At 41.7% G+C, this 15904-nt stretch overlaps 1 protein-coding gene across 1 annotated transcript; it reads right to left on the bottom strand.

Annotated features, from left to right (window-relative positions):
• Nucleotides 1-48: 48 nt before the first annotated feature.
• LOC139477048 (plancitoxin-1-like) lies at nt 49-15893 on the bottom strand. Its single transcript, XM_071259611.1, has 8 exons — nt 15750-15893; nt 11783-11963; nt 9877-9955; nt 7764-7925; nt 6661-6858; nt 4873-4979; nt 3817-3942; nt 49-2543 (listed from the first exon to the last, which is right to left on the bottom strand). Exons 1-8 carry the CDS (start codon nt 15848-15850, stop codon nt 2430-2432), a joined length of 1068 nt encoding a protein of 355 aa, XP_071115712.1. The 5' UTR covers nt 15851-15893; the 3' UTR covers nt 49-2429.
• Nucleotides 15894-15904: the final 11 nt, after the last annotated feature.

Below are 15904 nucleotides of genomic sequence, written 5' to 3'. Positions count from 1 at the left end.
CTGCCACCACCCTCCCCCTGTGTCTGCCACTGACCACCCTCCCCCTGCGGCTGCCACTGATCACCCTCCCTGTGTCTGCCACTGACCACCCTCCCATGTCTGCCACTGACCACCCTCCCCATGTCGGCCATTGACCACCATCACATAATAAAAAGATTCTTTTGAGTAAGAATTGGAGATCTAGAAAGATCTAGGAATGAAGAAACAAGCACACGATCAACCTGTGCTACGCGCTAAATACCATATTTGTCATATTAAACGCTCTGGTCAAATACACACCCACTGACCTATTTCTAAACCAGTCTGTTAGTCATTTGAATAAGCACCCATTACTATTACATTACGTGACAGTATGTATTTTCTTGTGTACGTTCAGATCTCCTGTCACGGTGAGTATAAACCCTGTAACAGCCACAACAAAGATAGTTTCAGATTTTCATACCAGTTTTGAGAATTACAGTCTTCAGCATTGTTGGGACAAATTGTTCACCACATTTGTCCACAGATCTGATTTCCATGTCGCATGCATGCTTTATATGTATATGTAGTCCCATCTTCCTGAGGCAAGGGAATTAACTGACCATAAAAGTCCAGTTTCCACCCTTGCCGAACTAGGCTGGTATTATGGAGTTACATTTTGGCTGGACTGACGAATTTGTGCATAGTCCAATCAAAATTGCGTGACAAAATCAAAATCTGGTTCGTAAACTGTCATGCAGAGTTCGGTCGATTGCAGGATTTGCAAAGCATGTGACCGCAAACTTGTCAACAGTTATTTCTGAATCTTTTCATGTTTTTAATCAAGATGCACATGTGATTTGATGCACTTCGCGATGTAAGACTTGTTTTATCACAATATAGATTTTGATTGTCACTCAGATCGTCTTGACATGGCGGAGCCATTTTGTTTTAAGCAAATGAAAGTGATACTAGTGGTGGAATTTGATTGGTCCATAGGAGAGGCATAGAAGGGACATAACTCGTGAGACCAGGAATTCCAGCCTAGTTCGGCAAGGGTGGAAACTGGACTTTTAAAGTCAGTTAATTCCCTTGCCTCAGGAAGATGATGTAGTCCAGGCAAACTAGGAACAAACTGCAAACAGAATTTAGTTAATAGAGTTAAAAGATTCAACAGTCCAAACACATTCAGGAAATTTGTCGGCCATTTTGAATTTTTGTAGATTTGTCAATAGTCAAAAAGGTTCAATCGTTGTGAAAATCATTTTAGAAACACAATATGGCTATTTTGCAATACAACACACCCTTTTTTTTCATCAAAACAGAAAAGCACTGTGGTGAAATAAACACTGTAGCAATTTGTTCCAAGTAAAAATCTATTTTGCCTGGACTTATGGGTATTATCAAACAGGGAAAGAAGTGAAGATACCATTTTCTTCATCAGCAAATATGTAAACATTGGGGCAGGTCATGAAGTGGGAAGAGACAAAAATTTAGTATTCAACTTCTCCTGGCCTTAGCCTGATTCTGAGGTTCATGGTCTACCATGTAAATCCCTGCTCCTGTGTACAGAGCCACTGTACAGCCACCAGCAGCAGACCCTGAGATAAGAATTACGTCTGTCTGTAGAAGACTGAAGGGTGGGTGTCACCTCGGTGCAGCCCAGCAGGTGGCACTGGCATGTGGATGGTGCGAACAAACCTAGAACCATAAGCAGGGCCGATCTGGATCCGGACCCACATTCATAGGTTTCTGGTAGGCCTAGTGATGCAACTCTGCACAGTAATTGCAGCTAGACACACCAGAGACCCCAGCCTAGAACTGAAAACTGCTGATGGCATTACGACTAAGTTTGAGCTGAGTTCCATAGTGCCTGAACAGATTGTCAAGTATTGTACTACTATAAGTGTAATGCTATTTTTCAGGGCATTATCATTACAGAAACCTGAGGTCTTCCATTAACTTGAAAAGACAGAGGGCTTCTGCAAATGATAATGCCCTGAAAAATAACGTTACCGTTATTATAGCTAAAATGGATAGAATTAGTTGTCCAAAAACATAAACAACATTGCTTTTGAAGCATTTACTGCAATCAATGTGATTTTCACTGACCCACTTGGAAGGTCAGAAAACAAACCAGATGACCTTCTCTATCCCTATGACGTCACCTAACAATGGGCTTGATAATGGCCTGTTGACAAGCAATATGAGGGAATTATCAAGTTACATTGGCCTGCTTATTTCTGATAACATGCGGTTTAATGATAATTCTAGCCATTTTAGCTATAATATCTTGAAGTGTCATCTGGAAGCTGAAGTGTCAATGAAATTAAGGTTGAATTCTGAATTTTAACTTCGTTTTGGTACAGATGCTAATACCTTCATCACGCAAGTGCCTGCATCTGTACCAAAACATTGCATATAAAAGACAAAAGAAGTCAACACCTGTAACCCTCTGCCCTGCAGGCCTATCAGTGCCCTTTGAGTGGACAGGACTCAATGCTGTTGACAGCCAGGTTGAAGTTTGTCCACACTTTGGAGTTCTGGAGGCACACTGTCCCTCCTGCCCGCTTCTCCTGGCTGAGCTGAAAACAGAATCACGGGCTCAGCTGTAGATCCCCGATAGGCTTCTAGTGAGTGAGTGAGTTTGGTTTTACGCCGCTTTTAGCAATATTCAAGCAATATCACGACGGGGGACACCAGAAATGGGCTTCACACATTGTACCCATGTCGGGAATCGAACCCGGGTCTTTGACGTGACAAGCGAACGCTTTAACCTCTAGGCTACCTGACCGCCCCCAGATAGGCTTCTAGTCAAGGGTGTTACAATTCATTCTGCCTCGCACTGGTGGTCATGTGGATATTTAACACGTTTGTTTACAACTTCGATCAAAGCCATGATGAGACAAAGGACAGTGATCATGAACAAGCAGAACCCTTATCCAACCTCAAACACACTGTTGCCATGTCAGCCATTTTGAAAATTTCTAAAGGTGAGGTGAAATTGGGTTTAACGTCGCATCCAAGATTATTGCACTTATATAGCAACGTGCATGCACGTGTCTGTGTGTGGCTGCTTTTATTAGTTTGGTCTAATGCCGATTTTATAGTGCTAGTCCACTGACTGCCGCAGTTTTACAAGAATACCCCACTCAGACACTGAATACTGACTCTGAACCAATCTTTGTTTCAGCCCCTTACTGCCAATTGCCAGGCAGGGTAACAACAAGTCCCATCCATGAACGTCTTTTGGTATGACACGGCCGGGGACTGAACGAACCACAAGATCACAGGCTGAATATTTCTAAACAACTCCTGATCATTTTGACCAGTCCAACTTCCCGAGGCAAGGGCGTTTACTGACTATAAAAGTCCAGTTTCCACCTCTGCTGAACTAGGCTGGTAACACGGAGTTACATTTTGGCTGGACTAACAAGTCTATGCATCGTCCAATCAAAATAATGTGAACAAATTGGATTTCAATGTACAGATTTCAGTTGACTGTTTGCAAAGCAAAAATACCGCCAACTGATATTTTGTCTTTCATGTTTTTAATCAAGGTGCTGACATAATTTGATGCACTTCGCGGGGTAAGACCTATTTTATTACAGTATAGATCTGGATTATCGAGCCGATTGTCTTGTCTAGGCGCCGCCATTTTGTTTGACACAAATGCAAGTGATACGATAGATTGGTCAAAAGGAGGAACTTAGAACAGATATCATTCTTAACAGTCACTGGTGGCGCTACAATCGAGCCTGGGAATTCCAGTCTGGTTTGGCAAGGGTGGAAACTGGACTTTAATAGTCAGTTATCTCCCTTGCCTCTGGAAGCATGTATGTTGCCATGGTTACTTACATCTCTGTTGATGTCCCCGATACAGACCCAGTTGGTCCCGTTCTGACTGATGGCCCACTTGGAGTGGTCCTTGGTCTCCTTGAACACGATCCCCTCCGGCAGCACGATGGACTTCACGTTATACACCTGCAACATAACATCAGATCACAACATCTACACACACAGAAAACATCACATCGTCTCCTTGAACACGATTCCCCCCCGCAACACGTCAGACTTCGCGTTATACACCTGCAACGTAACATCAGACCACAACATCTACACACACAGAAAACATCACATCGTCTCCTTGAACACGATTCCCCCCGGCAACACGTCAGACTTCGCGTTATACACCTGCAATGTAACATCAGATCACAACATCTACACACACAGAAAACATCACATCGTCTCCTTGAACACGATTCCCCCCGGCAACACGTCAGACTTCGCGTTATACACCTGCAACATAACATCAGATCACATGTACACACACAGAAAACATCACATCGTCTCCTTGAACACGATTCCCCCCGGCAACACGTCAGACTTCGCGTTATACACCTGCAATGTAACATCAGATCACAACATCTACACACACAGAAAACATCACATCGTCTCCTTGAACACGATTCCCCCCGGCAACATGTCAGACTTCGCGTTATACACCTGCAACGTAACATCAGACCACAACATCTACACAGACAGAAAACATCACATCGTCTCCTTGAACACGATTCCCCCCGGCAACATGTCAGACTTCGCGTTATACACCTGCAACATAACATCAGATCACATGTACACACACAGAAAACATCACATCGTCTTTTACAACACACTCAGGCACAGTATACTGACTCCGAGCTGAGCAGTCCTTGTTCAGCCCATTAATGGTGAGTGTCAGGCAGGGTAACAAGTAGTACCATCTTTTAACGTCTCTTGGTATGCTGCGGCCAGGGATAGAACCCCGACCTTCTGCTCTCCAGGCAGACACTCCACCACTCGACCATTGAGGCGGTCTACAGTAGTAGTTTTTTCTAAGCCTTGAGTTGAAGCCCAGACTACCTGGTACCCTACCTTAAACTTGCCGGCACAGCTGGAGTTCATCCTGCTGCCACTGTTCTGCCATGTCTCCGTCATCAAGTCACTCTGCAGGCTGGGAGCCACAAGGTCTTCGTACAGATCTGACAACACACACACATGTACATGTCTCCATCATCAAGTCACTCTGCAGACTGGGAGCCACAAGGTCTTCGTACAGATCTGACAACACACACACACACACACACACACATACATGTCTCTGTCACAAGGTCTTCCTACAGATCTGACAACACACACACACGTACATGTCTCCATCATCAAGTCACTCTGCAGACTGGGAGCCACAAGGTCTTCGTACAGATCTGACAACACACACACACACACACACACACACACACACACACGTACATGTCTCTGTCACAAGGTCTTCGTACAGATCTGACAACACACACACACGTACATGTCTCCATCATCAAGTCACTCTGCAAGCTGGGAGCCACAAGGTCAGAGCCCAGTCAAGATAATCCAATCAATAATCAAAATCTATATTGTGATAAAACGGTTCTTACTTCGCGAAGTGCATCAAATCATGTGAGACGCCTAGTTGGCGGTACACATGCTTTGCAAATCCTGCAATCGACCAAATTCTGCACCGCAGTTTACGAACTGGTTGTCGATTTCGTTATGTGATTTTGATTGGACTATGAATAGGCTCATTAGTCCAGCCAAAATACAACTCCATAATACCAGCCTAGTTCAGCATGGGTGGAAACTGGACTTTCATAGTCAGTTATCTCCCTTGCCTCAGGAAGATTCCAATTATGGTAATGCATAGAAATATGCTGTATATTATTATCATCACCTTATCAAGATTATCTCACCAAACATTAATATACAGGCTTCTGATTGGTTAAGGAACGGGCAATTATTTTCCATATAGCCTGCTCATATACCCCGCTGAGAAATCAATCGGAACATATCTTGGGAAACTTGCTTATCTCGCATTAGTATCGTACAGGTGAAATGAACTGATGTTTATCCGAATGCATTGCGTGAAGGGAAGTAATTCGGTTTGCATCGTCTGCTAGCTGTCAAAACATCTGAATCAAAAGTGTTTTACTCGGCGAAACCTATATTCCAGGTCCTAAAAATAAATGTTGGTGAGATAAACTCGCTGTGTGCCAATCTCAAAGGGTATATGGTGTGATGTACCCTGTGTGTGATCCTGATGGCTTGGGGTACATAGGCTCACACACAAGGTACATCACACCTGACGGCTCGGGGTACATAGGCTCACACACAAGGTACATCACACCTGACGGCTCGGGGTACATAGGCTCACACACAGGGTACATCACACCTCACGGCTCGGGGTACATAGGCTCACACACAAGGTACATCACACCTGACGGCTCGGGGTACATAGGCTCACACACAGGGTACATCACACCTGACGGCTCGGGGTACATAGCCTCACACACAGGAAACATCACACCTCACGGCTTGGGGTACATAGGCTCACACACAAGGTACATCACACCTGACAGCTCGGGGTACATAGCCTCACACACAAGGTACATCACACCTGACGGCTCGGGGTACATAGGCTCACACACAGGGTACATCACACCTGACGGCTCGGGGTACATAGGCTCACACACAGGGTACATCACACCATATACCCCTTGAGATCGGTTGACAACTTGAAGTCTTTGAAGTTTTGTTTCAAATGTGGTATTGATGCAGAAGAACATACTATCAAAACTTGACAAAATCGTGTAAATCTTCCAATGATCGATGGATAAGCTATGTAGTTCCTACCTGCATGGAAGTTTGAGAACTTGGCAAAGCTGGTGAACTTGGTTCCTGCCAAGGATGACAGGGTGACCTTGTTTGACCACGGAGGCGTCTCCAGCCGTGTGTTCTTGACCACCGACATCAGGTCCGGGTTGTTGTTCAGGAAGGAGTCTGGGGTGAAGTGGTCATACAGCCGGATGTAGTTGAAGAACAGCTGCTTGGCTGTGGGCAGAGATGTCACACAAACAACTTGACCACTTGAAGGAAAACTTACCAGAGTGAATCGAGGAATCGAACCCAGGTCTTCGACGTGACGAGCGAACGCTTTAACCACTAGGCTATCCGACCACCCCCTTTAACAATCACAAACATTATGACAGGGACCCATTGGAATCAAATGTTGGCCCTTGGGATGAGGCGGGAACCTTGATCACCAGACTACCGCACCGTCCAAAAACAATTGTAGGTGACATCATAATAGTGATGTCATAATAATACTAATCATGCTGTTGATGTTTTAAGCCAAACTCAGGAATTTATATGACGGCGGTCGATAAATAATCAAGTCTGGACCAGTCAATCCAGTGATTGACATCATGAGCATTGATCCACACAATTGGGATACGATGACATGCATCAACCAAGTCAGCGAATCTGACCACCCAATCCCAATAGTCGCCTCTTACGACAAGCATGGGTTAATAAAGACCTATTCTAACCTGGATCTTTACGGGTGTGACCATGTTGAGTGAGTGAGTGAGTGAGTGAGTGAGTGAGTGAGTGAGTGAGTTTTTGTTTTACGCCGCTTTTATTCCAGCAATATCACGGCGGGGGACACCAGAAATGGGCTTCACTCATTGTACCCATGTCAGGATTCAAACCCGGGTCTTCGGCGTGACGAGCAAACGCTTTAACCACTAGGCTACCTGACCGCCCCGTGACCACGTTGAGTACTATTTACTTTAGTATGTAGAAAATAGGATCTGTATGTACAATCAGTGTCAATCACTGTCCAACACTTCAGCTCCCAAAACAAATTCTTGTCCAATACATGGCCCTATTAACAATCCAGTCTCACTTCAGATGGTTCCTCAAGAATAACTCTAAAAGGTTCAGAAATGTCTCACCGATAGCGTTGAGCTGGGAGTAACTGTAGGACACGCACAGGAAGCTCTGTCCATAGCTCAGGGCATTGTGGGGCCACGTGTAGCTCTCGTTCTTGAAGCGTGGGAACTGCGGGGTGCTGTGAACCAACCAGTAGCCAGTCTTGTTATCAAACGCCACGACACCTGGAAGGAAAAACACTTCAACAGTCAAACATACATATTCCTTTTAGGATCGAGTGAGTGAATAGGGTTAGTGGACACTTTGAGCAATATTCCAGCCACACTCAAGGGACACAAGAAAAGGGCGTTACTCATTGTAGCATGTAGGGATTCAAACTCGGGCAGTCAGGGTTAAGAACAAACACTTTAACCAGGCGGCTACCCAATCACTCCAATTAAAATAAGCAGAGCAAGTATGTTCAGAAACTTGAACCTGGTCCAAAAGTCCCTGCTTAGTCTCTTGACAGTTTGTTTTTACTTGTTTTGTATTTCTATTACATCTCGTCGTGTCTGCTTGATGTGGGATGAAAGCCCTGAATGAAACCGTGCCTAGATGTTTACCACTTTGGTGAAACCCATGAGCACTAATACCTTGCTGACAAATGTGTATCTGAGGTGTATTCAGGTGTATTCAAACCCATGACACATTGATCCTGGCATGGCTAAGGGATGTAACTCTGTGGCACTGTAAACTACTGGGCCATTCCTACCTCCCACTCCTACTCTGATGGACGATTGAGAGACATCACATACTAGTAATGGTAGAAACTATTGTTCCTCTATCAACAGTGTCTATAATGTTAGTGACAGTAGAAACTATTGTACCTACATCAACAGTGTCTATAATGTTACTAACGGTAGAAACTATTGTTCCTACATCAACAGTGTCTATAATGTTACTAATGGTAGAAACTATTGTTCCTACATCAACAGTGTCTATAATGTTAGTAATGGTAGAAACTATTGTTCCTACATCAACAGTGTCTATAATGTTAGTGACAGTAGAAACTATTGTTCCTATATCAACAGTGTCTACAATGTTAGTAACGGTAGAAACTATTGTTCCTACATCAACAGTGTCTATAATGTTAGTGACAGTAGAAACTATTGTTCCTACATCAACAGTGTCTACAATGTTAGTGACAGTAGAAACTATTGTCCCTATATCAACAGTGTCTATAATGTTAGTGATGGTAGAAACTATTGTTCCTATATCAACAGTGTCTATAATGTTACTAACGGTAGAAACTATTGTTCCTACATCAACAGTGTCTACAATGTTAGTAACAGTAGAAACTATTGTTCCTACATCAACAGTGTCTATAATGTTAGTGATGGTAGAAACTATTGTTCCTACATCAACAGTGTCTATAATGTTAGTAACAGTAGAAACTATTGTTCCTATATCAACAGTGTCTATAATGTTACTAACGGTAGAAACTATCGTTCCTACATCAACAGTGTCTATAATGTTAGTGATGGTAGAAACTATTGTTCCTATATCAACAGTGTCTATAATGTTAGTAACGGTAGAAACTATTGTTCCTATATCAACAGTGTCTATAATGCTAGTAACAGTAGAAACTATTGTTCCTATATCAACAGTGTCTATAATGTTACTAACGGTAGAAACTATTGTTCCTACATCAACAGTGTCTATAATGTTAGTAACGGTAGAAACTATTGTTCCTATATCAACAGTGTCTATAATGTTAGTAACAGTAGAAACTATTGTTCCTATATCAACAGTGTCTATAATGTTACTAAGGGTAGAAACTATTGTTCCTATATCAACAGTGTCTATAATGTTACTAACGGTAGAAACTATTGTTCCTATATCAACAGTGTCTATAATGTTAGTGACAGTAGAAACTATTGTTCCTATATCAACAGTGTCTATAATGTTACTAACGGTAGAAACTATTGTTCCTACATCAACAGTGTCTATAATGTTCGTAACAGTAGAAACTATTGTTCCTATATCAACAGTGTCTATAATGTTACTAAGGGTAGAAACTATTGTTCCTACATCAACAGTGTCTATAATGTTCGTAACAGTAGAAACTATTGTTCCTATGTCAACAGTGTCCATGATGTTCGTGTGGCCATAGAGAGACATGTGACGGCTACCTACCCTTCGTGTGGCCGTGGTTGAGGGACTCCTGGTCGTGGGGGTCATCGTCATTGTACATCAGGTACATGAAGTCATCAGTCTACAACAGACCAACAACCATGTCCATGTAAAAAACGTGTCTAAGTATAAACCATGTCTACGTTTTAACATCTTGGGGTGAAATCCTATTGTTTTAATGTTTGTCACAGACTAACCCATTATCAGGGACAGTCAACATAATATCCGTCAGTCCCAGGGATATTCTACAGAATGTACACCTTGTCTCTGGGATATTCCATACAAAGCAGACCTTGTGCCCCTGCACTGCAAATATATACGCTAACAGCAGTCACCATTATTTCAGCTTAAGGCCACATTTTTCTCATTTTATGCCACGCAGATTTTTAACAAAGTCAAAATAAAATTTGTGTAGCTAAATATCTTGCATATTATTTGTCAAGAATATGTTTGGATTGGTTGGTTTATTTGGCAAAATAACTGCTTACACTGTTGATATAATAAAGGGTTTGGGGCTAAAACCGAAGAGCAATCTAAGTGACTAGTTCCGAGCGGGTATGCTCTCATCAGACTGTTGTATATGGGGTGGGGGAACTCCTTATATACATTTTGTGTTCCAGATGCAGTACCGGGGTAGTCTATCGGCAGGGGTGGACCGGTGGACCGGTGGAGCTAATTGCCACCAAAGGGACAAACCTGTCGCTAAACACTTCAATTCCGTAGGACACTCAACCAGAGACCTACACTATCAAATAATACAACAGCTCAAAACAGACCCTGAGTCAGCTCAGAGCACGGCCAGGCGCCGGGCCATTGAACTTTAATGGATATTTGATCTCAAAACCATCCACCCGCAAGGCATGAACGATAAGATCTAATCCTGGAATTCCCCAACCCACTTACCCTTACACTGTTGATAATTTAGAAATGTAGTATTCTTACAGTGATACGTATGTATATGTACTTCTGAGAAGCCCTAAATTATTCTCCTAATAGGATAGAAGTGGCCAGAGGCTATACATCATGCACTAAAATACTCTTAACATTGTTAATTAAGAACCCCAACGGGACTAAAATGACAAGATTTATTTGGCCGAAGTAGGTAAAATATGCAGACCAGGTACAATGAAAAGCACAAAAGTAACACAATAAGAAAGTGTATACTGGAATGGCTTAAATCCAAATTAGCTCAGTCATAAAATTTAAAGAAAATACTAAGTCGCTCGTAGAATGTAACTTGTGCTTAGCCAACTCCCCACCGGGACATACAACTTGAATATATTGAACAGAAAAGGTGGTGGGTGGGCGGAGAACAAAAACAAACGTGTTCGAAGTAGCGTTTAGCTAGCCAATGACACCGAAAGGCGGGCATTTAAACCATCCCTCTTGGGAGGATCGGAGTGAGTGTGTATTGTTTTACACCGTTTTAGCAATATTCCAACAATATCTTGGCGGGGGACACCAGAAATGGACTTCACACATTGTACCCATGTCGGGAATCGAACCCGGGTCTTCTGCATGACGAGTGAATGCTTTAACTAGACTACCCCACCGCCCCTGGCATGATGGGAAAAGAATATTAGGTCTCATGAGCCCAAGACAAGAACATAGAAACAGGCATTATGATTTTGGGTAGAAATTTGACCTGGAAAAGGCCTAGCAGACTGAAAACTATATAAACAAAGCTCTATCCCAAATGGAACCCAGCAGACTGAAAACTGTATTAAACAAATGATAAATGTGAATTCCTGTACAAAAACAAGAAAGCCTCACATGAACAAAATAAACAGACTCTACGACAAACAGTATGCGGCAAATTAATTTTCTTGGGGATCTTAATTAATCATTTTCAATCTACCGACAGAAAATGTGAAAATGATAGACAGAGGAAGGAGGGAGTGAATCTCACCGGCTTGGACTCGTAGATGGCCTGTAGCGTGTAATAGACAGCGTGGTTGGTAGAATTCATCGACATTTTGGACAGCTGCCATGACGGATTGAGCACATCCATGTAGAAGTGGCCGTAGCCATCTCGGAGCATCGGGTTCGACTTGTTGGACCTCAGCTCCGGCAACTTGTAAATGATGAACCTGGAATACATGGTTCATTTATCAGGTCTGCTGAAACATGTGGTGACAGTTACTGAAACATTTTGTGAAAATCACTGAAACATGTGGTGAAAATCACTGAAACATATTGTGAAAATCACTGAAACATGTAGTGACAGTTACTGAAACGTGGTGAAAATCACTGAAACGTGGTGACAGTTACTGAAATGTATTGAGAAAATCACTGAAACATATGGTGACAAGCACTGAAACATATTGTGAAAATCACTGAAACATATGGTGACAAGCACTGAAACATATTCAACAATTACTGAAATATATTGTGAAAATCACTGAAACATATGGTGACAAGCACTGAAACATATTTAACCATTACTGAAACGTATTGTGAAAATCACTGAAACATATGGTGACTTTTTTCACAGTTCTATATCACCAAACATGGCGGACAGACAAATGAAAATTCTTCTTCACTTGCTACAACTAGCAAATATTGCTCTCTCATTATTTCCGTCCCACAGATCCTGTGGGTACAGCCACGGCAAGTGTCACATACCAAAGCAAGCTGGATTTTTCAACCTGTTTTCTCTCACTTAATACCCCTCACAGGCGCTGTAACAGTCTTGATTGCAAGTGATGTTGCATTAAGTGTTTAAGAGGTCGCCTTCTGCCTTAGCAATTTCGGCTGACCTGTCCCTCTTTGGGACCTATGTGTGTGAGTAGTGTACACATATCTATGGCGATTTTTAGCATTCATAAAATTTCTGTTTTTGTATTGGTAAAATTTCTATTTTCGTATATTGACATGATTTCATTTTTTATCTTTGGCTGCTCTGTTCGTATACATTCAAGTAGCTTCCATCTCTGAGAAATAAAGTTAGTTTAGCCTTCGCTATAGCATAATTATAGTAAACTAGGGAGCTGTTATTTGCAGGGGAATCAGGTTAAAACTGACCTGTGCCAAAACGACCCACACATTTGGTGAAAAGGCCAATAAAAAATGCAACACATGTTTTAACTGCTTCACAACTTTTCACCCTTTCTAAATGGCATTGTGTAGTCATAGCTTTTGGCTATGGGAGCCATGCCAATTTACACTTGTTAGAGGAGTTCACAAAGTATGTGATCTAAACTACCAATTAACAGATCTCTGTTTTTGTGGAAGCCTCGGTGGCTGAGTAGGTTAGATCGCCGACTTTGTGTGCTGGCGATTAGGTGCCTCACTTGAGAGCGGAGGTTCGAATCCCGGATAGGACTCGATCCTTAAAGGGGCACAGATCTAAAGCCATTCCCTGGGACTGGTTGTTGCCTTTGTTATTGTTTTTTCCCTGTGAGTACCCGGATGATACGCAATGCAACTGAGCGTGACAAGAGACTGGGCTACCGTCTGCAAGGACAGCAAAATGAACTTGGAGGCAATATTTGTTTTACCCATTTTTGAACACTGATTGGTTAACCGTGATCTATAAATGTTAATTAATTTCTTCAGCCTAAACAAACAGACAAAAAGAACGGCGAGCTCATCGGTTGTCGTCATTTGGAAACACACCTGATCGTTATAGTTTAAAAAAAATATCAATGCAGTGAAAGCATTTTCGGATTTCAGATTGCGTCGATAATATGATTACTACTCCATTGTTGTCATCCACGTTTTCTTGTATAAACCTACGCTTGTGTATTTGTCGTCATTCACTTGATGCTCAGTTATTGAATTTATTACAGGTGTAATAAGTGGTAGCACCACTCAGATTACCTGACGAAAGGTTCCCATCTGGCAGGTATTGTGTCTGGGGTAATTATTCAATCTAAATCCAGATTTCAAGTGAAGTGAAATGTGTGTTAAGTAATATGCACGTGGCAGCCCAGCAAGAGATGAATGATCAGTTGATTTACTTTTTTTGTAAATCAGCGGATCGTTCGTAGTCATCAAAGGATTAACAGAAAATGATTGATATCAACTCGCATATGTGTTTGCCATGTGCAGCGGCCAGAAAATGGAAGTACCAGTAACCGAAAAATTTCTGGCCGCTGCACATGACAAACACATATGCCAGTTGATATTCTCATGATCTTACCAAACTGAGAAAATACATGTTTTATTGACTGCACTGTATTTCTAAACTCCCGGACATCTGATGAAACCTCCCGGACGTTTCTGGACGTCAGATGAAACCTCCCGCACGCCCCCGGACGATCCCGAGCGTCCTCGGACGTTAAATGCCAGGACCCAATTCATAAACTGTAGGAAATTAGGAAGTATGTCAGATAGATATGATAAACAATGATTATTATTTATTAAACATGTTATGTATGCGGGTTAGAATTGGTCTTCAGCAACCCATGCTTGCCATAAGAGGCGACTAACAGGATTGGGTGGTCAGACTCGCTGACTTGGTTGATGCATGTCATCATATCCCAATTGCGTGGATTGATGCTCATGATGTCAATCACTGGATTGTCTGGTCCAGACTTGATTATTTACAGACTGCCGTCATTTAGCTGGAATATTGCTGACTGTGCGTTAAACAACAAACAAACAAACATTTTTTACATTGTCTGTAATTACTTATACGCCCGCCTTGTTGGATAAAGAACAAAACCTTTACGGCCTCTTAAATATTTTTTACCCTGTTACTTGTACTCATTTTTGTTTGTTTTTATTTGCTGTGTGTTCTATTTATTTGTACCCCAGTTGATATTCTCACGATCTTACCAAACTGAGAAAGACATGTTTTATTGACTGCACTGTATTTTGAAACTCCCGGACGTTTCCGGACGTCTGATGAAACCTCCCAGACGTTTCCGGACGCCCCCGGACGTTAAATAGCAGGACACCATAAATTTGGTAGGTTGTAATTATGATATTGGCATTTTGTTTTCCTTCATTTGCTGTAGCATTGGACAGATTCATTCCTGTTCCTCTACGTCTTGGTTGGGAAATTCTTCCATGCGTGATAGTCGTTTTCACAAGTCTTTTCCTTTATAAGCGTGTATATATTACAGTCAATTTGTAAAATGTGATTCTCTCAGGCAATTTATAAAATGTGTAAATATTTCACTCATTTTGACTGAAAAATCTGTCCATTTCTTTAACAGATTGCCTAAAACTGATTAAGACGATCAAAAGGGCCTATAAACATCACAACAGATTATTATGTAGTATTAGAAGCCAAACAATATAGAATATACTTTTCATCGTTACATTTTCAGTCTGTTGGTGATGATATATTAAACATTAAAATGTTTGGAATTCGTTATCATAATAATACAAATAGACACATTTTCCAGTCAATTTGTAAAATAACTGAATATTCAGGCTTTTAATGAATTTCCTAAGTGAAAATTTTGCACATTTTGACTGTAAAAAATATAAACACGATAAAATAAGCAATGCTCAGGAGGAATATTTATTTTGTGTTGCAAGTCAAAATAGTGTAAACGAAAATCACACAATTACCAAGCAAGTGACTTATCAAAAGTTCATCACCATTACCGATGCTACCCACAAAGATACATACATTTCCTTATTATTTCCAAAACTGTATTTCATTTTGTTGATAGATGTGACCATACGCCCTTATACTATCAATAAAAGTGACAAATGCGCTTACGAATTGCGCAGCACAGGTCGCGAACTAGTCTAGGTTTCTGCAATATCATCTGGGTACTCCCGGCGTCCGTTAGGTCAGCGCCCCTTTAAAAGTACTAGTTGTACTTAAATAAGAAAGTGTTATCCCCAATATAACATTTGTCACATTGGTGACTATAGCTGTTTGTCATTTGATTGAAACTCGACTTTTGACTTACCAATCTACTGGTTTTCCCGTTGAAGACATACATTGCACACTGTACGCACTGGAAACACAACACAAGAAGACGACTACTGCTAACATGTTGGCACGAAACATTGATCGAGTAATTTAAGCTGTGTTTCCGTCTGCAATCACGAGTTCTGGTTTGTC

This window comes from Haliotis cracherodii, unplaced genomic scaffold (assembly GCF_022045235.1).
Source record: "Haliotis cracherodii isolate W230 unplaced genomic scaffold, xgHalCrac1.p SCAF_30, whole genome shotgun sequence".
NCBI classification, from domain to species: domain Eukaryota; kingdom Metazoa; phylum Mollusca; class Gastropoda; order Lepetellida; family Haliotidae; genus Haliotis; species Haliotis cracherodii.
Note: the sequence above shows the minus strand (reverse complement) of the source record. Positions and strands in the feature narration are given on the sequence as shown.